Source organism: Brassica rapa, chromosome A09 (assembly GCF_000309985.2).
Source record: "Brassica rapa cultivar Chiifu-401-42 chromosome A09, CAAS_Brap_v3.01, whole genome shotgun sequence".
NCBI lineage: Eukaryota > Viridiplantae > Streptophyta > Magnoliopsida > Brassicales > Brassicaceae > Brassica > Brassica rapa.
In genome coordinates, this window is record NC_024803.2 from 1968760 (window position 1) to 1990967 (window position 22208).

The 22208-nt window shown below is 37.6% G+C and overlaps 7 protein-coding genes across 10 annotated transcripts; 4 read left to right on the top strand and 3 right to left on the bottom strand.

The window, feature by feature from the left end:
- The first annotated feature begins 579 nt into the window (after positions 1 to 579).
- LOC103836980 (B2 protein) lies at positions 580 to 2629 on the top strand. 2 transcript variants are annotated; one of them, XR_004451474.1, is made up of 7 exons: positions 580 to 790; positions 1074 to 1546; positions 1630 to 1730; positions 1812 to 1895; positions 1987 to 2097; positions 2193 to 2370; positions 2434 to 2629. XR_004451474.1 is itself a non-coding variant. In XM_009113307.3 (6 exons), exons 2-6 carry the CDS (start codon positions 1090 to 1092, stop codon positions 2235 to 2237), a joined length of 798 nt encoding a protein of 265 aa, XP_009111555.1. In that variant the 5' UTR covers positions 580 to 790; positions 1074 to 1089; the 3' UTR covers positions 2238 to 2572. The 2 variants fall into 2 exon arrangements, 1 of the variants encoding a protein (XP_009111555.1); XM_009113307.3 differs by having other exon boundaries at positions 2193 to 2572.
- LOC103836979 (transcription and mRNA export factor ENY2) lies at positions 2568 to 4138 on the bottom strand. The gene is made up of 5 exons (XM_009113306.3): positions 3959 to 4138; positions 3783 to 3879; positions 3597 to 3691; positions 2921 to 2997; positions 2568 to 2829 (listed from the first exon to the last, which is right to left on the bottom strand). Coding segments are annotated over exons 1-5 (345 nt in total). The 5' UTR covers positions 3961 to 4138; the 3' UTR covers positions 2568 to 2755.
- Positions 4139 to 4440: 302 nt separating this feature from the next.
- On the top strand, positions 4441 to 5435 carry LOC103836981 (30S ribosomal protein S21, chloroplastic). The gene is made up of 2 exons (XM_009113309.1): positions 4441 to 4918; positions 5158 to 5435. The coding sequence occupies exons 1-2, from the start codon at positions 4500 to 4502 to the stop codon at positions 5279 to 5281; spliced, it is 543 nt and encodes a 180-aa protein (XP_009111557.1). The 5' UTR covers positions 4441 to 4499; the 3' UTR covers positions 5282 to 5435.
- Positions 5436 to 6226: 791 nt separating this feature from the next.
- Positions 6227 to 8157, top strand: LOC103836982. Its single transcript, XM_009113310.2, has 2 exons — positions 6227 to 6437; positions 6579 to 8157. The coding sequence occupies exon 2, from the start codon at positions 6660 to 6662 to the stop codon at positions 7896 to 7898; it is 1239 nt and encodes a 412-aa protein (XP_009111558.1). The 5' UTR covers positions 6227 to 6437; positions 6579 to 6659; the 3' UTR covers positions 7899 to 8157.
- A 349-nt stretch (positions 8158 to 8506) lies between these two features.
- LOC103836983 (cytochrome c1 1, heme protein, mitochondrial) lies at positions 8507 to 11113 on the bottom strand. Of its 2 annotated transcripts, none has more exons than XM_009113311.3 (8): positions 10910 to 11113; positions 10611 to 10702; positions 10133 to 10344; positions 9777 to 10056; positions 9615 to 9686; positions 9416 to 9532; positions 9240 to 9305; positions 8507 to 8932 (listed from the first exon to the last, which is right to left on the bottom strand). In XM_009113311.3, the coding sequence occupies exons 2-8, from the start codon at positions 10668 to 10670 to the stop codon at positions 8816 to 8818; spliced, it is 924 nt and encodes a 307-aa protein (XP_009111559.1). In that variant the 5' UTR covers positions 10671 to 10702; positions 10910 to 11113; the 3' UTR covers positions 8507 to 8815. The 2 variants fall into 2 exon arrangements, with proteins under 2 accessions (XP_009111559.1, XP_009111560.1); XM_009113312.3 differs by having other exon boundaries at positions 8524 to 8932; positions 10892 to 11009.
- A 222-nt stretch (positions 11114 to 11335) lies between these two features.
- Positions 11336 to 15353, top strand: LOC103836985 (transcription factor GTE8). 2 transcript variants are annotated; one of them, XM_033280183.1, is made up of 11 exons: positions 11336 to 11532; positions 11813 to 12020; positions 12109 to 12175; positions 12441 to 13680; positions 13917 to 13987; positions 14065 to 14131; positions 14218 to 14280; positions 14367 to 14476; positions 14573 to 14642; positions 14733 to 14875; positions 14941 to 15353. In XM_033280183.1, exons 4-11 carry the CDS (start codon positions 12522 to 12524, stop codon positions 15211 to 15213), a joined length of 1956 nt encoding a protein of 651 aa, XP_033136074.1. In that variant the 5' UTR covers positions 11336 to 11532; positions 11813 to 12020; positions 12109 to 12175; positions 12441 to 12521; the 3' UTR covers positions 15214 to 15353. The 2 variants fall into 2 exon arrangements, with proteins under 2 accessions (XP_033136074.1, XP_018509567.1); XM_018654051.2 differs by having other exon boundaries at positions 11813 to 12175; positions 13923 to 13987.
- Positions 15327 to 22094, bottom strand: LOC103836984 (lysine histidine transporter 1). The gene is made up of 8 exons (XM_009113313.2): positions 19038 to 22094; positions 18480 to 18637; positions 17588 to 17971; positions 16264 to 16657; positions 16080 to 16185; positions 15902 to 15993; positions 15733 to 15801; positions 15327 to 15615 (listed from the first exon to the last, which is right to left on the bottom strand). The coding sequence occupies exons 1-8, from the start codon at positions 19077 to 19079 to the stop codon at positions 15517 to 15519; spliced, it is 1344 nt and encodes a 447-aa protein (XP_009111561.1). The 5' UTR covers positions 19080 to 22094; the 3' UTR covers positions 15327 to 15516.
- Positions 22095 to 22208: the final 114 nt, after the last annotated feature.

Below are 22208 nucleotides of genomic sequence, written 5' to 3' on the forward strand. Positions count from 1 at the left end.
TTGTACAAAATTGTATACATGTGTTCGAGTTTAATGATGGCAGACTAATCCACTGTATTGGTCTAATCATTGATAGCTCGGTTTATTTGTCGAAGTTAAAGATCGGTACCACCTATCTAAATTATTTTGTTGATAAAATACTCCATGTGTTTACATACGCATTTCATAGTTTAACACTTCAATTACCTGGAATTCGTTTCTGAATTGATATAGTAATAATGATTTTCACAAAATAAAATCAAAAAGTAACATTTTCACAAGTGATCCATGGTTTTGTAAAAGGCAATTTTTACCGTGACATATTGCAAAAATAATCGACTTTGGTTGGTAATTTGTACTATAGGTTGTGCGTTAATTTATATTATTTTAAATAGTGCTTTCGAACATTATTTGCTAGAAACAAAAAAAAAAGGTTAAAGAAACATATACAAATCAGATTACTGAACGTGCATTTCAAGCATAGAGTTCGATTAATAACGGATAAAACTACTACTAGTCTAATACTACTTAACACATAAATACACAAAACTACCGATAATTTAGATAACCAGTTGGATAAATATTTTGTTACCAAATTCTAACTACACATCACAATCACAGATTCACAGGAATAATGAAGGGCTTACTGGTCAGAGTAATTAACGTAACTAACGGAGAAAATGAAGGGCTTACTGGTCAGAGTAAAAGTCTTATAGATCTCTACAGATCCCACCACTGAAAGGACCATTTTGATTCTTCCATCAAATTTCTCTCGACGTCCGGCGGATTTTGAGGAAGTGGAGAGCAAAAGGTCCGTCTTTTTCTTTCGATTTTTGATGCTTATCCGTTAAGATTCTCCTCCGATATCTCTGGGTCCTTCCGATCAATTTCGAGCTTTGGGTTTCTCAATTTCGATGATGGGCACTGGGAAAGTTTCGAAATTTGACGAAAATTTAGGGTTTCGGATTCAATTTGTTCTGGTTTAGCTTCGGTTTGGTTTGTTTTGACTCCAAAATGATCGAAAACAACAAAAAGATAGAAACTTTTAGTGTTTAAAGTGTTTCACTATAGTTTCCATGTTTATATTGATTCAGCTTGATTTTAGCAACTATGGAGAGCTTCTGGCAACTGGGTGATGAGCTCCGAGGTCAGTCAAGAGCATCAGAGGATCACAAGTGGTCCACTGTTGCTACAAAGTTAGCTGAGCAGACTAGGATGAAAGGGGAGAGGACGAACAACCTTGATCTCTCCAAAAGCTACTCTGAGTTCAGGCCTACCGACAAGTTTAGTTTCCAGGAGAACAACAACCTCAACTTCAACATGGATCTGATGCAGGGCAATGTTTACAACAACATGAATGGATTTAAAAGTGGAGGCAACATGAAAGTTAACAAGTACAGTGGCAATGTTGTTGCTAACAAAGAGATGAGCAATGATAGTGTTGTTGACAAGAGGTTTAAAACGCTGCCTGCATCAGAGACGCTTCCGAGGAATGAAGTTCTTGGCGGGTACATCTTTGTTTGCAACAATGATACTATGCAGGACGACTTGAAACGTCACCTATTTGGTAATTTTTTCAAACATACCTCTATCTCTTTGCAATTTGCTTCCTCAGTGCATTTTATTTTAAAATATTGTGTCGTTTGTCAGGTTTACCTCCGAGATACAGAGACTCTGTCCGGGCAATAACACCTGGGCTGCCTCTGTTTCTTTACAATTACACCACTCACCAGTTACATGGTATCTTTGAGGTTTGTTTGTTCTCCTGCTTCTTCTTCTGATAGTTCATATTATAAACAATGTCTCTGAAGATTGATTTTCCTTTGGTTTAGGCAACAACTTTTGGAGGTACTAACATTGATGCCACTGCTTGGGAGGACAAAAAGTGCAAAGGAGAGTCTAGATTTCCAGCTCAGGTGAAATTTACAATCATAGTAGTTGCATCCATTTGTCTTCATCTTGATACATTGTACCAATTCGACTTCTTTGTCTCAAATCATATAACAGGTAAGGATCAGAGTGAGGAAAATATGCAAAGCCTTGGAAGAGGATTCCTTCAGGCCTGTTCTTCACCATTATGATGGTCCAAAGTTCCGCCTTGAGCTCACTGTTCCCGAGGTAGTTTGGATTTTGCATATAGAATCTATTAAGATGTAGATGGACAATGGAACTGTGAAGTGATAATGTGTTACCTATATGATGTTTCGTTGCAGACATTGGATCTTCTAGATCTCTGTGAACAAGCTGGCTCTCCATAAGCCCGGATCAGCCTTTGCTAAGGGGTGTGATTTGTCTGAAACCTTTCTAAATATATATGCATATTACCATAATTGCGTAAGCTTTTGGGATTTAGTTAAGAGTTGAGTTCAAAATGTATGGTTTACTAAGAAGGGAGGGAGTGTGTGCGTCTTAGAGGCAAGCAAAAAGAGTGAAGAGGCTCTGCCGAATAAGCAGCGACTACTCTCAGTTCTTGTTGTGTCTAGTGTGTGAGTTTGTCTGTGTCTGTAAGAGTCTTGATAACCCTTTTGAGACGATGATTTATGTAGAGAGAAAGTAAAAGATCAAATAACAAAGCCAAACCAGTGGTATGAGGGAAAAAACAAATGTTCTAAACGATAAGTTTTTACCTTTTAAGGATGGTATTGTTTCATTTGGTACATAATAAAGTTGAAATAGGTAAAAGCTAATTCTACAACAGCAAAGATTACATTGGTTAGTGTTGGCAACAAGTAGAAACCACCATCATCATCCTTCATAGTAAATGGTCTTGGACGAATCAAAGAGCAGCTGACCGAATGAAGTTATGGATTCTGTCCAACAGCTCTTCCTTGACAGCATCTGGTACTGAAGCTGCACCATGAAACAAAGCCGAGCTTTTTAATAGCTGAATTAACGAGTAATAGAAAACTGGTTTCACGTTTGTTCTATCCGTTTTTTATACCTCTGCCTTTGGGAGTGATGACTCGTATTAGTTCATCGACTGTAACATCTTTTCTCCCTTTCTTCTTTACATGCTCCCTGCGATCCAAAAGAGAGCTTCAAATTGTAGCTAAAAACCATACCACACATGACACCAAAGATAGCTCACTTGGAGAAGTATGCTAAACCTATACTTAAAAGTGATGTTCAACATCTCTACCGTTTGGCTAAACATTAAAAGCTGAAACCGGAACCTAATGTAGCTAAAACCATACCCACTAATACCAAAGATAGTTTAAAAAAAAAAAAAAAATTAAAAAACAACCCATTAGACGGGAACTGTGAAACGGTTACAAGCTTGATTTGAACCAAATTTCCTAATCAATGTATTACAAAACTAATTTCGCCCACCCACTAAACCCGACACGTTCCACTAGCTTGTTTTTGATCCTAAGGAACCAAATCCCGTTCTTTACCCTCGGCGATAACCACAAATAGGTGAGGTTCTCCTCGTCGCCTCGGATGCCGGGACTATTAATACCAAAGATAGTTCACTTGAAGAAGTATGCTAAACCCTATAGTTAAAGTGATGTTGAACATTTCTAAACCCTATTTAATCACCAGCCAACATCTACAAACTTCAAAAGATTGATCAGAATCAAAAGCTATATTCAAGTAATGATACACTGCAGCAGCACCTGCAAGCAATCCTCATCTCATCTTTCCAACCAGACTCCACCAATCTATCTCTCACGAGCTCCATCAGATTCTCCTTCTCTCCACTCTCCACCAACTATACACAACAAAGTCTTTTTTTTAAATCATCAATAGTCCAAAAAACAAAGATTCACCCCAAATAAAAAAAAAACAAGAGACATACAGACCTTGATGTTGATGATTTCTCCAAGCGTGAGCTCGTCCCTCTCGGGAGAGTCCCTCACGTCTTCGTCAGGCGTCGGAGGACGATTCACCGAGTGTTTCCTGATCTCAGATAACAAAAACAAACCATTAGCGCGATTAATGATTCAAAAGAAAGCGAATACGAGTAAATTGTACGTACATGTGTTGTGAATCGATCGATCAAATCACGAAGAAGATCAACAAATGGTGGAGGATTTTTTCCAGAATCTCCCAGCAAACCCCAGACTGTGTTCAGAAGACGACGACGACAAAGAGATCACACACTACGTGCCATTGGGATACAAAATACGTGCTGTTTATAGAATGGGCCTTAAGTAATGTATTGGAAGCCCATATAAGTGAATAACAAAAAAAGTCCAATAACAAGCCTTATAACCTGTATGTGAAACCGGGTTAACCCGCAACTGATCCACTAACCTACACTTTGTTCAGAAGACGACGACAAAGATCACACTACGTGCCATTGGATACAAAATACGTGCTGTTTACATAATGGGCCTTTATTAATGTATTGGAAGCCCATATAAGTGAATAACAAAAAAAGTCCAATAACAAGCCTTAGAACCCGTATGTGAAACCGGGTTAACCCGCAACTGATCCACTAACCTAGAAATTGATTTTGATTCTCTTATCCACAATTCAATCTTCTCTTCTTCTTCGTCATCGTCGCAGAGACTTCAATGGCGGCTTCGTTCTCACTCTCGAGCCTCATCTCCTTCATCTCCCCATTCAAATCCCAGACCAAACCAACCCCGCCTCCAAATCTCACTCTCCCCGCTCCAGCATCCTCCCACAGACGGAGAAACGATCTCGCCGTGGAGGAGCCTCCTCCTTCCAACGCCTCGATTTCCTCGGAGCTCGCGTCCGTGATATGCCCGTCGCTGGCGTACGCGAACACGCTCTTCTTCAGCAGCTCGGGGTACAACGTGCAGGTGTTCGTGGAGGACAACGAGTCGGAGGAGAGGCTGGTGAATCGGTTTAGGAGGGAGGTGATGAGGACGGGGGTTATACAGGAGTGCAAGAGGAGGAGGTACTTTGAGAATAAGCAGGACGAGAAGAAGCGGAGGACTCGTGATGCTGCTAAGCGTAACAAGAAACGGTTTTGTCTTTAACCTCCTTATCTTGTGATTTAGTAAATTTTTTTACATATATTAAGAAAACATATTAAATTTCAATTATTATTATTAATTGTTCCTATAATTTTTAACCAATAAAATTTAATTAAACATAATTATGTTTTTGAAATTTTACAATTTACCACTTTCAAGAATTGAAATGTGGAAGAAGGATTGAGTTTGTATTTATGGTTTTGTTGTTCTTGATGGTTTTGTTTTTCAGGCGTCCTTTTGCAAAGTTTACTCAAGAGACTAGGGAAGAAGCAGCAGCAGCAGCGACCAAGAGTAAGAAGAAGGATGAGGAGGAAGATAACTGGGAGATGCCTGATGGAGATGTGCCTTCTTGAACACGGTTTTAGTATATAGATCTCCATCCTGTTCGGTTTTGCTTTTGATTACTTCGGTACATTGTAAGTTCAAATGCGTGTAACTTTGCCTCTGGTGGTGAGTTCTTGTCAATGTTAAGACATCGTTTTTTATAATGACTAAAATTTTATTCCATTTGGTTCGGTGTTTTCTCCAGTGGAGATGAATCATTGTTTATCTTAGCTTTAGGAGATGCATTTCTGGTATAGGTTACTTGCATTTCTAAACCCTTTCGGTTACATGCTTTTGCGCTTTGATAAGGTGCTGATACATATAGCTAGTGGCTGGCTTATATATACGACAATGCATGAAACTGGTTGCTTAAAGAGATCAAAGTTAGGAAGAAAAGAAACAAAACTTGCTTTTTGTTATTTTATGTGTATGCTCAAGTAGAGCATTTGCATCAGAATTGCTGAAGAAGTTGCCTTCACATGCAAGAAAGAGTTACAAACAAACCCGGTTTGGAAACAGAGCTTTAGTTTGTGGGTTAATAACTTCTCTCACCTATACCTCCCCTATGTTTTACTTTGAACCACTTTTCGTATTTAAAAAAAAAAACAGAGCTAGTAAGCAGGTTTCAACTAGTCTGATGATAAGTATTCCAAGAATGAATCACCACTTGTAAATTTTATCACCAGAGTTTTTTTTACTCGGAGATGTCTTTTCTCATTCTTTCATATATTTTCTGTACAACTCATTTCACAGCAAGAGGCATCTTCTTCTTTCTATCCATGAACTTCCATTGCATGAAGAGAAACCACTCAACCAGTAAGACAAAATGATGCTACCAGTTAAGAGTTAGTCTTCAATGAGTTTACACCTGAGATAGATAAAGAGAGCTCAGAGCTGATGACCCTCCAGACCTTTCCACCTCTCATTCTCTATTGCAATCTCTGAAAATCTCACCAATTTTCAATTTCATTCTTTTTTTGCTTCTCAAAATTGGTCGACCCAAAAAGATTATATGGGCCAAGCCCAAGATAACGGCCCATTAAAGAAAACCACTTTAATACATTAGTCACGTGTTGACTCGAGTCCTGTCGGCGACACACTTCACTCTCGTAACGACGATATCAGCTCCGAGAAACGGGACTGTAATAGAAAGTCCACCGACTCTCTCTCCCGCTGAAATCACAGGTACGCTCCATCATCAATCTTCTCACAGCAACGAATCTCAATCTTATTATTATGTGCTCATGCCCATCGTAATTTCACTAGATCTGAATGATTGACATCGGAGTACTCTAGAATTTGAATCTTGTTACTATCTCTGTGCAGATCGAATCACAGATGAAGACTCTCTGTTGAGACTTTTACTTTGATCTCTTCTTTCTCTCAACCGTCAAAAGCCTTGCTAAGATGGGATCTGTCTCTCTCAAGATCGGCGACGGAACCGCCAGATTCCGACGAACATCCGTCTGCTCCTCCGCCGTGAACCTCCTCATGCTCTTCTCCGTCGTCACCACCAACCTCTTCGCCCTATACGCCTTCTCCTCCCACTCCCAATCCCAATCCTCCTCCCACCCGCTCCACCACTCCAACAACATCTCCCTCGTCTCCCAGCACCTCTCCCTCATCCTCCGAGAGATCGACTCCTCCCAGCGAAAACTCGCTCAGATGGAGAAACAGATCCTCGGATACGAATCCATCGACCTATCCCGTCCCAACATCGTTCCCGAGCTCAAACTGTTCCTCCACCGCCACCAGCTCCCTCTCGGTAAAGACTCGAGGACCGGGATCACCGAGATGGTCTCCGCCGTGGGCCACTCCTGCGAGAGATCTCCGGATTTGCTGTCGCAGTACATGTCTTACAAAGTTTTTGACAGGTGTCCTGATGACTGGAGCCTCGGGCAGAAGCTCATCCTCCGCGGATGCGAGCCCCTGCCGAGGAGACGTTGCTTGGCGAAAACAGTCGCCAAGCAAGATCTCAAACCTTTTCCTGATTCTCTGTGGAGGCCTGTGAGTAACAAGAGCGTTAACTGGAGCGGGCTTGGCTGCAAAGGCTTTGATTGTTTGAAAGGTAAGAAGATCGGATCGGATTGCGTCGGGTGCTTCGATCTAGGGACCGAGAAAGATCGGTTCGTGAAGGTTAAGGGGAAGAACGACTTCTTGGTTGACGATGTGTTGGGTTTAGCCAATGGGAAGATCCGGATCGGGTTTGATGTTAGTGGTGGGTCAGGGACTTTTGCAGCGAGAATGGCTGAGAGGAACGTGACTGTGATCACCAACGCGTTGAATAACGGCGGGCCGTTTAGCGAGTTTATAGCTGCGAGAGGGGTTTTCCCGTTGTTCTTGAGTTTGGACCATAGGTTCCCATTCCACGACAATGTGTTCGATCTTGTTCATGGTTCTAGCGGGTTGGATGTTGAGGGGAAACCCGAGAAGATGGAGTTCTTGATGTTTGATCTTGATCGGGTTTTGAAGCCCGGGGGTTTGTTCTGGTTGGATAACTTCTACTGCGCGAGTGACGTGAAGAAGAAGGAGCTGACGCGTTTGATTGAGAGGTTTGGGTATAAGAAGCTGAAGTGGGTTATTGGAGAGAAGGCTGATGGGCAGGTGAATCTCTCTGCTGTTCTGCAAAAGCCGGTGAGAGTTTGATTCGTAATGGTAAGAGTCTTACGTTGATCATAGAATTATACAGAATTGGTTTGTCATGAGGTGATCATTTATATCAAGAAGAATAAGCACATCAAGTCATGTCGATTATTTATTTACCAGGCTATTGGAGAAAATCATTTGTATAAGCTTTTTCAGTACTGTTTTTATTTTATTTTGTAATTTTGACCATTACAATTTTACCTTTTTTGCGATTACATCTATATAGTAGCTTATATAAATTAAGACATTAAATGTTTTATATGTGGCAAGTGGCAACAAAGAGGGATATAAAAGCAATGTTCAAAAAAATTATAGGCAATAACTAGGTGCTTTGCAAGACGGATTATACGAGCTTGAGCATTTATTAATTTAATTTTTATATATTTTATTTATGTAAGACATTTTATTTTTTGGGTTCAGTTTAAAAACATTTTCATAAATTACCAAAATTAGATATACAACAAAATAAATTAGATAAATCTATAGATTTGTATTGCTATTATTATTTAATTTAATAGAAATAGATCAATTTTCACTGATTTACAACAATTTAAATCCAATAAAAAAAATATAAAAATATTAGCCAAAAAGAGAGTACGAACTCAAAAAGGAAGAACACCGAAAGTAAACCAGGAAACCAAGTACAAAAATATTCTTTATTTAAACAAACCGGAAACGTGAACCGTACCGGTATGGACAAGAAACAAAATGTATAAACCACAAAATCATGTTTGATTTACGAGGCAGAAGTATTTTTGTCGTTATTATCCTCATAAAACAAAACTCCCTAGAGATAGAAGTAAAAAATAAGAAAGATGAGATTTGGTCCCATCAAAGATTTTTATGACATAAAATGGAGACTTTTGTTGAAAAGAGGACTGTAGCCAACTGCAAAAGCTTTTACTACGAAGTGCTTTTTAGTTCACCACGTCGAGAACCAGCTTGCGGGACTTGAGAACCGACCATTTCAGTCGCCTGTAGTACGCTGCTTGGAGCAGAGCGAGAGATAGTAGGAATATCCATTTGAAACCCATCTGCAAAATAATAAATCACCCAATAACATTAATCGCCAAGTAAACGTCAACATACGAAAGCTAATTCCCTTATTTGGTTCGGTTTAGAAGCTAACGGATTTTTAAAATTAGTAAACAGTGTTAGCAGCATATCTAGCTGTTAGTGTTGGTAGCAGACCAAGAACTATATTAGCAGAGCATACTTAGTACAAGAACAACAATTCGTTAATCCTCGTTTGGTCATAACTAAAAAAGCTCTATTTAGACTGTAAGTTTGCCACATTAAGCAAAATGCAATATGCACAGGAGAAGAAAAAGAAAGACTTACCAACTTCCTCTCTTCCATTTCTGGCTCAGCTGCCCAGGACAAGAATGAGACAACATCCTTACCCATCTGCACCGTGATTTAAAGAGTTAAGTTAATACCACCACACTGACCAAGGCCATGGTCATTAAGCTCCAAGATTCGTCTTTCCTAAATATTTTAAACAGCGGAAACCTAACCTGTGCCTCTGTGGCGGGGACACCATCTTCATACTCAACAGCTTCATCATTGAGCATTTTCGGCATAGCAATTGCTCCCCCTGGGAAGTAAGGATTGTAGTGTAACCCCTCTCTAATCTGCAACATCACCACGCGTTCTTTCACAATCAGAAAATTCGAAGTCGAAGATGGCTAGTGTAAGACATGAGATAGAAATTACTGAAATGCCAGCAGGAGGATCACGGTAACCCGTCAGGAGAGCAAAGACGTAGTTTTGACCGTTGTGACGTGCCTAGCAGACACAAGACCGAAACCATTTAGATCACTAACACACAAAATTAGCTACAAATCTTCAGCTCAAGCAAAAAAAAAAAAAACAGACCTTAGTGATAAGACTAAGATCAGGAGGATACGCTCCACCGTTAGCAAACCTTGCAGCTGACTCATTGGCATATGGTTGAGGCAAGCGGTCACTGAGTTTACCAGGACGGGTGAACATCTCACCCTCATCATTAGGTCCATCAACCACCTCAATTTCAGCTGCCATTGCCTTGGCCTCTTCCTCAGTGTAAGCTACACCAACCAAATCTCGGTATGAGATCAGAGACATTGAATGGCAAGATGCGCAGACTTGCTGATAAACTTGATGCCCACGACGGATCCTGCTCATACAAAATCAAACCTTCATCAGTTAAATTAACACAAGGCTCAAGTTTCAGAGCAAGTAATAACACTCACGAAGCATGGTCGTATGAGCTGAGAATGCCATCATGAGGCCAAGGGTAGTCTGGACAAGCCAACCCGTGTTCTGCCTCATCAGCAGACGCTACTGTCGAAAAACTCAACAGTCCTGTAACACCAGCACCCAAGAGGGCAAATGCTCTTACACCAGAAGAACCAGCTTCCACATGAGCAGTCTTCGAAGAAAGCCACGACCGGACAGGAGTTGCCTGCAATAACAACAACAAAACCAATGCTAAGAGAAAAAGTCTATGCTGCAAACCAAACCAGTCATATGCTGACAAAAAAAGCATAGCAGAAACTAGGCACAAATCAAAAAGACCCTGTCACAAATCAAAAAACACGAAGCCGCCTTTTACCGACAAAACCCAAACAAATGTTACAACAGATCCCAAGCTGTAATAACACTACACAAATCAAAATAGAATAATAAACAAAGAAACAAAAAAGATAAATGAGACTGAAAAAATCTCACGAGTGATGGGGAGTGAAGCTTCCTCCTGAGAATCTGCTGGAAAACTCCTCCTCCAACCATTTTTGATTAACGCTTTGTACCAAATCAACTCGCTGGATGATAAAAAAAATTGGAATCAAAACATAATAATGAAGCAGTGATAATGCGATTGCACAGAGAAAAGCGAACGAGCTCTAGATATCGAGTCTACATACAGATCCGTCGAATATATGTAAATATAAATAACTTAACAATCAGATGTTTAAAATAATGAAATCGAAGGGTTCGAATACGAGATATACCAACGGAGGGAGTCTCACCGGGGAATGGAGTGACGAGATCGGCGACGGAGACGATCGAGGACGAAGAAGAAATAGAGAAACGAGAGAAAATGGGTGTTCCACGATGACACAGCGGCTGCTTAACACACGACGACTGTATTAACTCTTTTGGGCCTATGGGCCAACGTAAAACTACTTGAGCCCAATTTTTCTACAACACAAAAATAAATAAATTAAGCTGGGTTTACTTTTTTTCCAACAACAAACTCCATGTCGTTTTTTCCATCAATGGAAACACTCCTGGCCGTTTTTCTTCTAGCCTAGTGGACTGACTCACCACTCAGCAGTGGCTTCTAGAGAGGGGCAGTGTTTAAAACCACACGCAAGCTCACATGAGCAGAGACGAGTGAAACAACACATGAGTCTACTTAAAAAAGTCAACGGTCGCTGTTTAATTACGTCACACGTTTGTGACGGTAACTTTCCACCGTTAAACTAATTGCCATGTCGGACACGTAAAGAAAACGCACGTTAATTCACCGCAGACAAGATCACACTGACCGTTGGATACGGATCCGGCGGCTTTTACCTCAATCAATATGGTCCGTCGGATCAGAATAAAATTGGAGACAGGCGCTTTTGTCGGTGTAAGAAAAGCCTTTGTCTTAAAAATACTACTCCCTCTGTTCCTAAAACTAAGATTTTCTAAAATATGCACGCTTATTAAGAATTTAATAAATGTCTATAATTTAATTTATTTTTTATTTTATTATACAATTTCCAATAACTTTCCACCAATGAAATTTAATCAATTCAAATATTCTCAATTAATGTTCATCAAAAGTATAAAAAAGTACCTTAACAATATAGAAAATCTATTTTTGTGGAACAAGAAAAAAATCTAAAATATCTTACTTTCGGGAACGGAGGTAGTAAAAAAAGTCTCTCTCTCTCTCTCTCTAAAGTCTCCGACTTGGTTTTGTCTCGAGCTTTTTTTCGCACGTGAAAAGTTTGGAAATTTAATTATTTATCATACGAAGGTTTTGCTGCCTCACGATTTGATCTCGAGGGTTTCTGGTTTGTCTGTCGTCTCAATTCCAGATTCAAGGGCTTGTTGCTCAGTTCCAGATTCAAGGGTTTCGGTAAAAAGGTTTCCCTTTGAGATTATAGATTGCTTCTTTCCTCTCGAGCTCGCATCTGAGGTCGAGGTTCAAGCTCCTTCCTGTTTGATTCTGAAGTTAATTTCCGTGGAGGAGTTTGAAACTCGGCTTGTGACGACGATCCCAGCTATAGGAGCTCCAAATGGTAAAACTTCAATCTATTTTGGTTATGGTGTTTTTCACAATTCGAATTATTAGAGTTGCAAACAAAGAGTTTCGTTTTGGCTATGGTTTGGTTTGTTTTGGAAACAAAGAGTTTGGTCATAACAAGTTTCTTGCCCGTGTAGACATATTGTGGTAATGTTGCAACTTCTTGTATGTTTCAAATGGGAGTAGGAACTGTCTCTGTGAGTTTCGAGAGAGAGGGAAGTATGAGTTTTATGTTGGTTAAGTGAATATATGTGATGCAGGTCTCTTGCAAAAGGTGAATTATAGAAGCGAGAGCAAGCGTTAATATTTTTAGTGGAAACTCTTGCCAAAAAAAAGAAGCAATGGTTGAAAGTGCTGCCTTCCCCGGAGGTTACTACAGGAACACTTTCGAAGCGCCTGATGAATCATCACAGGGCTCTGGAAGCTCCGCTCAGATTGATACCGAGGTCACTGCATCTCAGAACTCAACCACTCCTGCACGAAAGCGTATTAATCTGAACCCCGACGATGAGGATCCTTACGGTGTCCGGAGACAAGTCATTCCCTTGTACAACAAGTCGCAGTCCGAGAGAAAAGACTTGATCCATCGTCTCAAACGGGAGCTGGAGCAGACAAAGATAGTTCTCAAGAACGCTGAGTTGTTGAACGTTAGGTCTATTACATCTCGTGGATGGAACCGTGGCTCCTCGGGGAAGTTTGAGTCGCTCCCCGACACGGCGCTGATGAAGCAATGCGACACGCTGCTGAAGAAGCTCTGGTCTCATCCCCATTCTTGGGTGTTCCAGGCGCCTGTCGATGTAGTGAAACTGAACTTACCTGACTATCTAACTGTCATCAAACACCCCATGGACTTGGGGACAGTGAAGAAGAACTTAGCATCTAGTGTATACTTAACACCTCACGAGTTTGCTTCTGATGTGAGGCTCACGTTCGCCAACGCGATGACGTATAACCCTCCAGGGCATGACGTTCACATCATGGCGGATATACTTAGTAAACTGTTCGAATCTCGGTGGAAAGCTATAGAGAAGAAGTTACCAGCAGTTACATTGGAACCCAGTGTGGAAAGGAGAACTGCTATCTCTGCCCCTCCCTCGAAGAAGAGGAAGATGGCTTCACCCGTTAGAGAGACGGTGAAGCCCCTTATGACGGCAGAGGAGAGGCATAGATTGGGGAGACAACTCGAGTCTCTACTTGAGGAGCTTCCTTCACAGATCATTGACTTTTTGAAGAAACACAGCTCAAGTGGAGGAGAAGTTGCGGAAGAAGATGAGATTGAGATAGACATTGATGTTCTCAGCGATGAAGTGCTGCTCACTCTTCAAAAGCTTATGGATGAATATGTCAAAGGTAAAGAAGCGAAGCAGTCGGATGTAGAACCTTTTGATGGACCAGGACCGAGCAATTCGTCTCTCCAACGAGGTGGAAGTCAGATTGTGAATGAAATGGCTGTTGAGTATGTCGGTGGGAACGAACCTCCAATCTCAGGAACCTCCAGTGGTTAGTTATAATCCATATAAATTTCTCAACTCGTTAAACATTTTCTTGTTCTTGGTTCTCTATGGATGTTACAATATATCACTGTCTCATGTTTGTATCAGAACCTTTTGTATGCCATAATATTTTTGGCGATAATCTTGGTAGAAAGTTGTGGAATTGGTGTTTAGTTGTTTTAGTAAGCATCTGTTATTGTTAATAGATTCTGTATGTTTAATGAATTGGGTGTTGCTTTTCAGATTCAGATTCTGGTAGCTCTGAAGATCAATCTGATGACGCTAAGCCCATGATCCGAGAGGGTTCTTCCAAGGTATAAATCTACAATGTCAGCTTCTCAAGGGATGTAATTTGTTATGAATCTAAACCATGCAGCTGGTAACTTTCTAGATGCCTGAAACTGCAAATGCTGAGGCGCAAAGAGATGAAGATGAGAGAATAGATGATCTTCTTGAAGGTTGAGAGTTTGTTGTTACTCAGCTTACTGGATTACAATTTTTTTTTAATGGATACATGTATTTATAGTTTGTAATGGATTAACAGAATCTGCTGGTGCGGCTGAGCAGCAAAAGCCTAGTTCTGATGAATCAGATAGCCAACCTGATGGTGAGAGAGATGCAGAGTAAAAAAAGAGTTTCTTAATGAAATGAGAGTATCCTCACAGTTTAGTTTTATCCATGTAATGCTTTCAGGGAACATGTTAGAGACTCCGGCTCCATCTGAGAAGCAATATAGAGCTGCGCTGTTGAAGAACAAGTTTGCAGATATCATTCTAAAAGCACGCGAGAAAACACTTCCACAGGTCTGGTTTAGTTTAGCCTAATGGCTTAAAGTGGTGACACTTCTTGCCACATCTCCCAACTGAAGTTTGCTTACATATGATCTTGTATGAGGGCAGAATAGTAATAAGGGCGACCCTGAAAAGCTTCGTAAGGAAAGAGAAGAACTCGAACTGCAGATGAAGAAAGGTTTGTTTTGTCTCTTCTAACAGTGAACATGTTTTTAGTTTTATGTTCTTTCTAAGTTTTAACTGAAAAACCATCTATTTATGTTGCTAGAGAGAGCACGGCTACAAGCTGAGGCAGAGGCTGCTGAAGATGCGCGTCGCCAAGCTGAAGCAGAGGCGGCTGCGGAAGCTGCTGCTGAGTCTAAGCGTAAGAGAGAGCTCGAAAGAGAAGCAGCTCGCCAAGCTTTATTAAAGGTAAAATAGCAAAACATATTGACTTTACATTACATCAGGATAAATGTTTTGAAATGTGCCACCAGATGGAGCAAACTGTGGAGATCAACGAGAACTCGCGGTTCCTAGAGGACCTAGAGATGCTGAGTTCAAGTGCACCAGAGCAATTACCTAGCTCAGTTGATGAAACCAGCCCCGAGAGAGGTTTGGACGCCCTTGGAAGTTTCAACTTCAGAGGAATTAACCCTCTTGAGCAGCTCGGGCTGTACATGAAACAAGATGATGATGAAGAAGAACCTGAGGCTCCTCGTGCTGTTCCAAAGCTAGCTACCGACGTGGAAGAAGGTGAAATCGATTGAAAAAGAAAAAAAAAATGTATATAGATAATATATACATTGTATAAAAACAATAGCCAGGGCAGGTTTAGTCTAAGGTTTATGATGTTTTCCAATGTTGTCATAAGTTTATATGAAAGGTCTTTTGAGAATTTTTTTTTTTTCAAATAGAAACGAATCAAAAATACTCAAAAAACAAACATTGTGAGAATTCAAATCAAACATGTAATTTAAACTTTGTAAACAAACTTTAAAGCTTCAAATGCTACTACATTTTATATGTATCAGAGACCATATATGTGATCCAAATTTAAATTGTATTGTAATTTACGAGTAGAACTTGTAGTCCTTAGCTTGGATAATGATTGTCCTTAGCCCTCCAATCGGCGATAGAACCATCAAGCAAACGCCAAATGCAATGCATATCTAAAAACAAAAACAAAAACAAAAACGCCAATAAAACTCAAACATAAGAACAATTGTTTCTTTACAAAACGTAACCGCAAACGCAAGAAGATACTGTGTTTAGTTGCTGGTACTTACCCAGTTGGTCCACCAAGACAAGCTGTATCTCCTTGGTTTGTATATGGCAAGCCACATTACGCAAGGAAGCTTGTTTTTCAAAATAAAAACATTTATTAATTAGTCTTTATTTCTTGAAATTTAAAAAAAATAGAAAAGACTATAAGCGTTTAAGCAAACGCAGACTTACGAAATATGTTGTCGGAGCAAACGCAAATCCACCAAAAAACGCCAATAGGCCGCCAAAAAACGGAAACGTCATACCGACAAACATTGTTGCGGCTGAAGAATCATAATCAAATCTCATTAGTTGATAATTATAAATAGAACACAGAAGCTGTATATAATAAACAAACTTTAACACTTACCAACGTAGAAATTACGGACAACGAACCGGAGATACCAGCTCGGTCTGAAATTCATCTTCTTAACCAATAGAGTCTCCATCATATCAAAAACAGGCATTGCATATATCTGAAAAAAAAAATTGACTTCAGTTTATACACTCCGGTTTAAATAAATACGGTTAAAGAAAAAATAAAATAAACCAACCTGGTAGCTACCGATGACATGTATCACAACGAACATGTTTGCAGTTGCGATTAACCAAGCCGGTTTCTCGAGTGTTTCAAGAATGTTGTCATCAACAGAGTTACCGAACATCCAGTAACCAACAAGTGCGACGGGGAAGTAACAAAGCGCAACGACAATGTAAGCAACCACGACTCCTTTCCACATCGGTCCTTTCGAGGGCTTCTCAGGCGTTGATGGGATCGTGGCTTGGATCTCTAGGACAACGTTGTGTCCTGCGTAAGCAAACGCTACTTCTCCTAACGCACTGAAGAAGTTGAATACCGTTCCTGCTGTGGATTTTGCTTTGTAACCGTACTCAACGTTTTCTTTAACGCCTTTAGCGGCTGAGGCTGACCATGCTATTGTGGAGTAGCTAGAGTGACAAAAATGTGAAAAGTGGAATTGGATTGGTTAGTTAACTCAAGATATCGGTTTTGGTAAAACCGGTACTAATTGAGACATCCAATCCAAAAAATTCAGTAAAAAACCAACCGGACAAATTAGTATTCGAAGTAAGTATTTTAAAAATGAATTACAAATTTATTTTATATGATATCTAAATATATTTATATCCCCAAATTATTATTAACTAAATTCGAATCTTTTTTAACCGAATCTAAAATGAGTTTGAACTAAAAGTTGATATTAAACAAAAAAATTTTAAAAAATATTTGAATCTAAAGTATTATAATTATATATGACGGAAAATATATAAAATTTGGAAAACCGGTACTAACTGAGACATCTAAACAAAAAAAATCAAATAAAAAACCTACATGATCAAATTAGTATTCCGAATAGATGTTTGAAACCTAAATAAGTGTTTTTAGAAAATTTCATCACGTGTTATTTTTATATGATAATATATGTACTCCCAAATTATTATTATCTAAACTAAAAATTACTATTTATAAAAATTACTAGAATGAGTTCGAATTCAAAATGGATGCTAAACATACTTATAAAATATATTTGAACTCAAAGTATTTATAATCGAACATGACCCAAACATATATAAAACTCGAATTAAGCCTACCGAAGTTGAACCGAAACCCAAAAATACTAATAGCTAAATGCTAACATGGTCGTATGGAGGTAGAAATCGAACCGAATAAAACCAGGTTTCCTTCGTGTATATAAAGACTAAACCAAACAAAAACCAAACCAAACCAAACCGGTACGTCCATCTCCTAATAACGTGTTGGAATCTAACATAATTTATAGCCATGGTTGAATCGCACCAGCTGTCAAGTTAACCAATTAATAACCAACTCAAAATTATATTCAAAAACCGGTTTATCACCTGAGAGACATCACGGCGGCAGCAAGAGAGACTCCAGAGATAGAGTTGAAGTTAGGAAGATGAGACAGGACGAAGTGTACGGATGCAAAGATCATGATGAAGTAAGTGAGTTTAATCGATTTACAATCCTTGCAGACGAGATCATGAAACTTCTTCAAAGACTTTCCTCCTGTGACCATATACACGATGCAAACGCCGACTTCCACGATTAGCTGTTGCGGAACGACTATGTAGAGTCCAAGCTTCTCTCCAAACGCGTGTTGTCCAAGCTCGTGGTAACGGTCAAAACGTTTTCCTGGAACCATCTCGTGCATCTCCACCATTTGCCATAGTGTGTATAGTGTTATGATCCATGATAAAATTAGAATCACCACACCCGGTCCCCTGTTAACCGGAATTTTTGATTAGCTTAAGATCAGATAGCTCTGAGAACCAGTAATTGTAATAGTTTTCAACTTGCCTTGACTTTAAATCAATTATATATCACTAGAAAACAGAACGTGACATAAACTTTGTATATACTATAGTAAACTTTTGAGGGATAAATAGATTGTTAACCTAACGTTTTAGAATGTATAAGACCATATTTTGCAATCTCTAGGATAAATTTTCATGAGTAAACTTTTTTTTAAAGGAAAATATTAAATACTAATTTGTTTATTTTTGCAATCTCAAAGTTTGGTTCAAATAAAACTATAGCAAAACTCTAACGATATTCATTTGGTCGGTACTGTTTGGTTTAAATATGCATACATATTGGAGATCAAATGATATATTGCCTTTTGAGTTGGTTTTTTGTGAGCTTAATTAGCTTTCGATCCAAGGTTAATTATGAAAATTTTGTTTGGAATTTGAAACCGAAAAGAATAGAAAGTGATATATATTTATATACCAGCCAAGCTGAGCCATGGCATAAGGGAGGCTAAGAACACCGGCTCCAACCATAGCTGTGACATTGTGAAACGCAGAGTACCACCACTTTGCATTTCTTGATGATGTAATCGGAAGCCAAGCGTCGATTTCTTTCTCTCTTGCTCTTTTCTCTTCCACCTGTTATAAATTTGATCAAATCACCATTAATATTGAATTATATATTCATTTTTTGGGTCTATATATGTATGCATGAGGCTTTGAAGTTGATATTGCTTAAGGGGACAAAACAGTAACATCTCAACTTATAAGCGTCGTCCAAGTTCCAAAAACTTTGGCTAAGTCGTGAAGCGCAAGGTACAAAACAAATCCAAAACTTTCTGTTTAACTTGTTGTAAAAGTAATTGCAGCTCAACGACTCAACTATTAAATAGCAATAACAAAAAAGGTTAAAAACTTCATTCACAAATTATCATCTGAAATAAAATACTGAGGAATTTTTGTTTTATTATTTCAATTTTGATAGAACATACCTCATTCATAATAATAAAAACATAGATGGAAAAATAGAGAAACTAACAAGTTTATCGTATGAATCTTCAGCAGGAGCTTGAGTTTCCATGGTGATAGCAGAAAGAGTAAGAGGGGAGATAGATAGAGAAAGAGGAGACCTTACAAGTTTCACAGAGCTAAGACGACCTTAATAATATATACACACACCACACACCTATATATTTATAGCTGAATGTCACCAAATATGATGAGAGAGATAAGGATATCATAAATGTAATAATTCATATTTAAAAAAAAATATTCATAGTATACTCAATAAAACATAGGACAGTAAAATCGGATATTATCTCAGTCATACATGATATATTTCGTTTCTCACTGGAATTAATTATTTCAAACCTGTAAATATTTCAACATGCATTGGATATGGTGGAACATAAAATTCAAGAAGAATATAGATCATATTGGGTAATACATCTCAAAATTGAAATATCCAGACCTAGTATTTTCAAATAAATTCATTTTTTTCAATTAAATTTGATTTTACAAACAGAAAAAGCTCTCGTAACTTTTTGTACACTTTGCTTGTATAACATATTAATTGCTTAGAATTTATTTACATGCAGCCACCTTTAAAAGAAAAGATTAGATAATTTATTAGAATGTGTTTGTTCACACCACGATTGCATATGAACTGTCTTAGTTGCCTGTCCACACATATACATAGATAAAAAACGAAACATCATAGACAAGTTTTAATGATAATTTAAATATCATAGATAGGGACGATAACGTGATTAGCTCGATTATAAGACTATGTACAATTATATTGACTATATACTTGTAAACGCTAACGCAGAAAAATGCGTTTTCATATCCCACCATTAGAAGCGTTGACTAAAAGGAAACCGGCTCTAGCCAATCACTCCCTAATATACTTTGTTTCTTATCAACATTTTTTCGGAATCTTGGATTCATGTCAGCTATTTTGTTAATTAGATCCTCTATTATTAGAAAGATAAGTCGTATTTTGGCTTGTTGTGTGTATCTCTCCAATCTTAAGAGTTTATAAAGGACAAATAATTAAGTATGTAGATATTTGCAATCTTTATTTCACGATGTTTTTAATTTTTTTTTTGTAAAAACTTTAAATATCATTTACACCATTTTGACAAATGTAAATTTTCTTGTATTATAAAGATAACAAGAATGTTATTCGGTTTGGCAGGTCGTATCCCCAAAGTCAGTAGTATCCATCAAATATCATTGTTTTGGATATCAATATATTATTTGTAAATACAGATAACAAAATCATGTCCAAAAAGAGTTCTAAAGATTGTTATCCGATGAATGATCTAATAATAAAACTATTTTAAAAGCTTATATTGAAATCTCTTAACAAACAATTAATTAGTATTTTGAGTGGTGGAAGTTTCATAGAAATGTACAAATGGCAAAAACGAATGAAGACTTTTCAGATTATGATATTTAAATAATCAGAAGTGCGAATGAAATGTATGATTCAAATTAACATTTTCCATGAAATTGGTTGATATTACATATTTATATATCGCCTGATCACTAAAATAATAAAAATACTAATTATATTGCTCACTTGTGTCTAAATACTAAACTCTATTAATCAGCCAGACATCTATTAATCATCCACACAATGCATAGTAATAACTTTAGTTATATATATTGTTGCGTACTTCGTTTTTTTTAATCCACACTTTGTTTAGTTTAAATGTGTTTTGGTCTTCGTTTTCTAAGAAAGTTCAAAGAAATAATAACTTTAGAATCCTGCGTCCATACGTTTGTGACGCATAATGTTTTCTGATTTTCTAAACTAACAAGTAAGTTTTTTCTGAGTTTCTTGTGTTATTATTGTATAAGAAACTCTAATAAAAAAAAACCCTAATCAATAAAAGATCAGTGAAAAGAGATTAGCCAGCACATAAGTACCAAACTCCAACCAAGTCAACTATTGGATGTGGTCCGTGTGGATACTACAGATCAAGAAAATGAAATATTTTAACTTGGCTATATCAATTTTCTTTGAAATACCAAGTTCTTTATATTTTTCTCTTGCAAAAGACAAAAATATGTAATCAAATTTGGCCTTTTGCCTGCTTTGCCGTACTTATCTGGATGACATTGATGAGTACAAACAATTCGTCAAGTCAAAATGTTGAAAGAACTATAGCAAACATTAATGGACTAGACTACTCCTGTTAAAACACCAGCTTTTTTAAGAAGACGAATATTTATAATGTAACTGAACTGATATTTTGTGAAATAAAATGATGTGAAATGACTTATTTCATAAATGTTGTATTTTTTTTTTGTGTTTTGTCCACCCATAAATGTTGTATAGAAATACAATACTGGCTGTTGATAGGAAACATTTTGGAGAATAATAAAATAAAAATAAATAAACGAAAATAAATGAAATATAGAAAATCATCACTCATTCTTTTTTTTTATCAGAATTGTATTATAATGTTTTTTAAAGATTTTGTTTTTGAAACTAATAGAACAATAATTCTGTCAAAAATAGTAAATCCATATGTGAATTTGTTATTCCACGACATTTTATAAAAATAATAATTTAGTCACTTTGAAAGCAGTTGAATAAATAGTTTGTCAAACTTCATAAAAACATATAAAATCCAAAAAAAAAAAAATTCACAACAAATTTTTGATAAAAAATGGGAAGAGTTCATTTTATTTTGTAATTATACTTCAATTCATTCGTCTTATCACAGTTTCTATTTCATCAGTTTCTATGTTCATATTAACGAGTTTATTGTTTCGTCTTCTTTTTTTTTGTTTGAACAACAAGTTTTTTGTTTTGTCATTTTATAACTTAAACATTTCCGCAACGTGTTTAGATCACCGTGTGTCGTCTGGCATCTTCATTTTATATGCATGTATGTAGATTTCCTTAGCATTTCCCAAGTGCTGGTTATAACTTGATTCCTTCCATATACAATTGTTCACCAATCTCTTATAAACATTCGTTCTGTCACAGAATCTGTTGAAATCTATAGGGTTTATAATCTTGTAGTAGGTGTTACCTGTTCGGCATTAAAAACGATGAGACCAATTGCTCAAACTATATAAAATCTAACAAGTATATAACTATTTTCTCTGAAACATATATCGAATTAAACATAAAAGGATTTAAGCAACATAGAACGTTTTTATATAAAACGTCTTTGTAAAATAGAAAATC

Excerpts from the sequence above, each read along its gene's own strand:
- LOC103836980 (XM_009113307.3), top strand. The coding sequence starts at position 1,090 with ATGGAGAGCTTCTGGCAACTGGGTGATGAGCTCCGAGGTCAGTCAAGA. Across the intron at positions 1,731-1,811 it reads AGTTACATGGTATCTTTGAG|GCAACAACTTTTGGAGGTAC; the intron begins GTTTGTTTGTTC and ends CCTTTGGTTTAG. Across the intron at positions 1,896-1,986 it reads AGTCTAGATTTCCAGCTCAG|GTAAGGATCAGAGTGAGGAA; the intron begins GTGAAATTTACA and ends ATCATATAACAG.
- LOC103836979 (XM_009113306.3), bottom strand. Across the intron at positions 3,692-3,782 it reads GAGAAATCATCAACATCAAG|TTGGTGGAGAGTGGAGAGAA; the intron begins GTCTGTATGTCT and ends TGTTGTGTATAG. Across the intron at positions 2,830-2,920 it reads CATCACTCCCAAAGGCAGAG|CTTCAGTACCAGATGCTGTC; the intron begins GTATAAAAAACG and ends TTCATGGTGCAG.
- LOC103836981 (XM_009113309.1), top strand. The coding sequence starts at position 4,500 with ATGGCGGCTTCGTTCTCACTCTCGAGCCTCATCTCCTTCATCTCCCCA. Across the intron at positions 4,919-5,157 it reads GCTAAGCGTAACAAGAAACG|GCGTCCTTTTGCAAAGTTTA; the intron begins GTTTTGTCTTTA and ends TTTGTTTTTCAG.
- LOC103836982 (XM_009113310.2), top strand. The coding sequence starts at position 6,660 with ATGGGATCTGTCTCTCTCAAGATCGGCGACGGAACCGCCAGATTCCGA.
- LOC103836983 (XM_009113311.3), bottom strand. The coding sequence starts at position 10,670 with ATGGTTGGAGGAGGAGTTTTCCAGCAGATTCTCAGGAGGAAGCTTCAC. Across the intron at positions 10,345-10,610 it reads AGCTTCACTCCCCATCACTC|GCAACTCCTGTCCGGTCGTG; the intron begins GTGAGATTTTTT and ends TTGTTATTGCAG. Across the intron at positions 9,687-9,776 it reads ATCTTAGTCTTATCACTAAG|GCACGTCACAACGGTCAAAA; the intron begins GTCTGTTTTTTT and ends TGTGTCTGCTAG.
- LOC103836985 (XM_033280183.1), top strand. The coding sequence starts at position 12,522 with ATGGTTGAAAGTGCTGCCTTCCCCGGAGGTTACTACAGGAACACTTTC. Across the intron at positions 14,132-14,217 it reads AATAGATGATCTTCTTGAAG|AATCTGCTGGTGCGGCTGAG; the intron begins GTTGAGAGTTTG and ends ATGGATTAACAG. Across the intron at positions 14,643-14,732 it reads CGAACTGCAGATGAAGAAAG|AGAGAGCACGGCTACAAGCT; the intron begins GTTTGTTTTGTC and ends TTATGTTGCTAG.
- LOC103836984 (XM_009113313.2), bottom strand. The coding sequence starts at position 19,079 with ATGGAAACTCAAGCTCCTGCTGAAGATTCATACGATAAACTT. Across the intron at positions 16,658-17,587 it reads GCCGCCGTGATGTCTCTCAG|CTACTCCACAATAGCATGGT; the intron begins GTGATAAACCGG and ends TTGTCACTCTAG. Across the intron at positions 15,994-16,079 it reads TGTCCGTAATTTCTACGTTG|CCGCAACAATGTTTGTCGGT; the intron begins GTAAGTGTTAAA and ends ATGATTCTTCAG.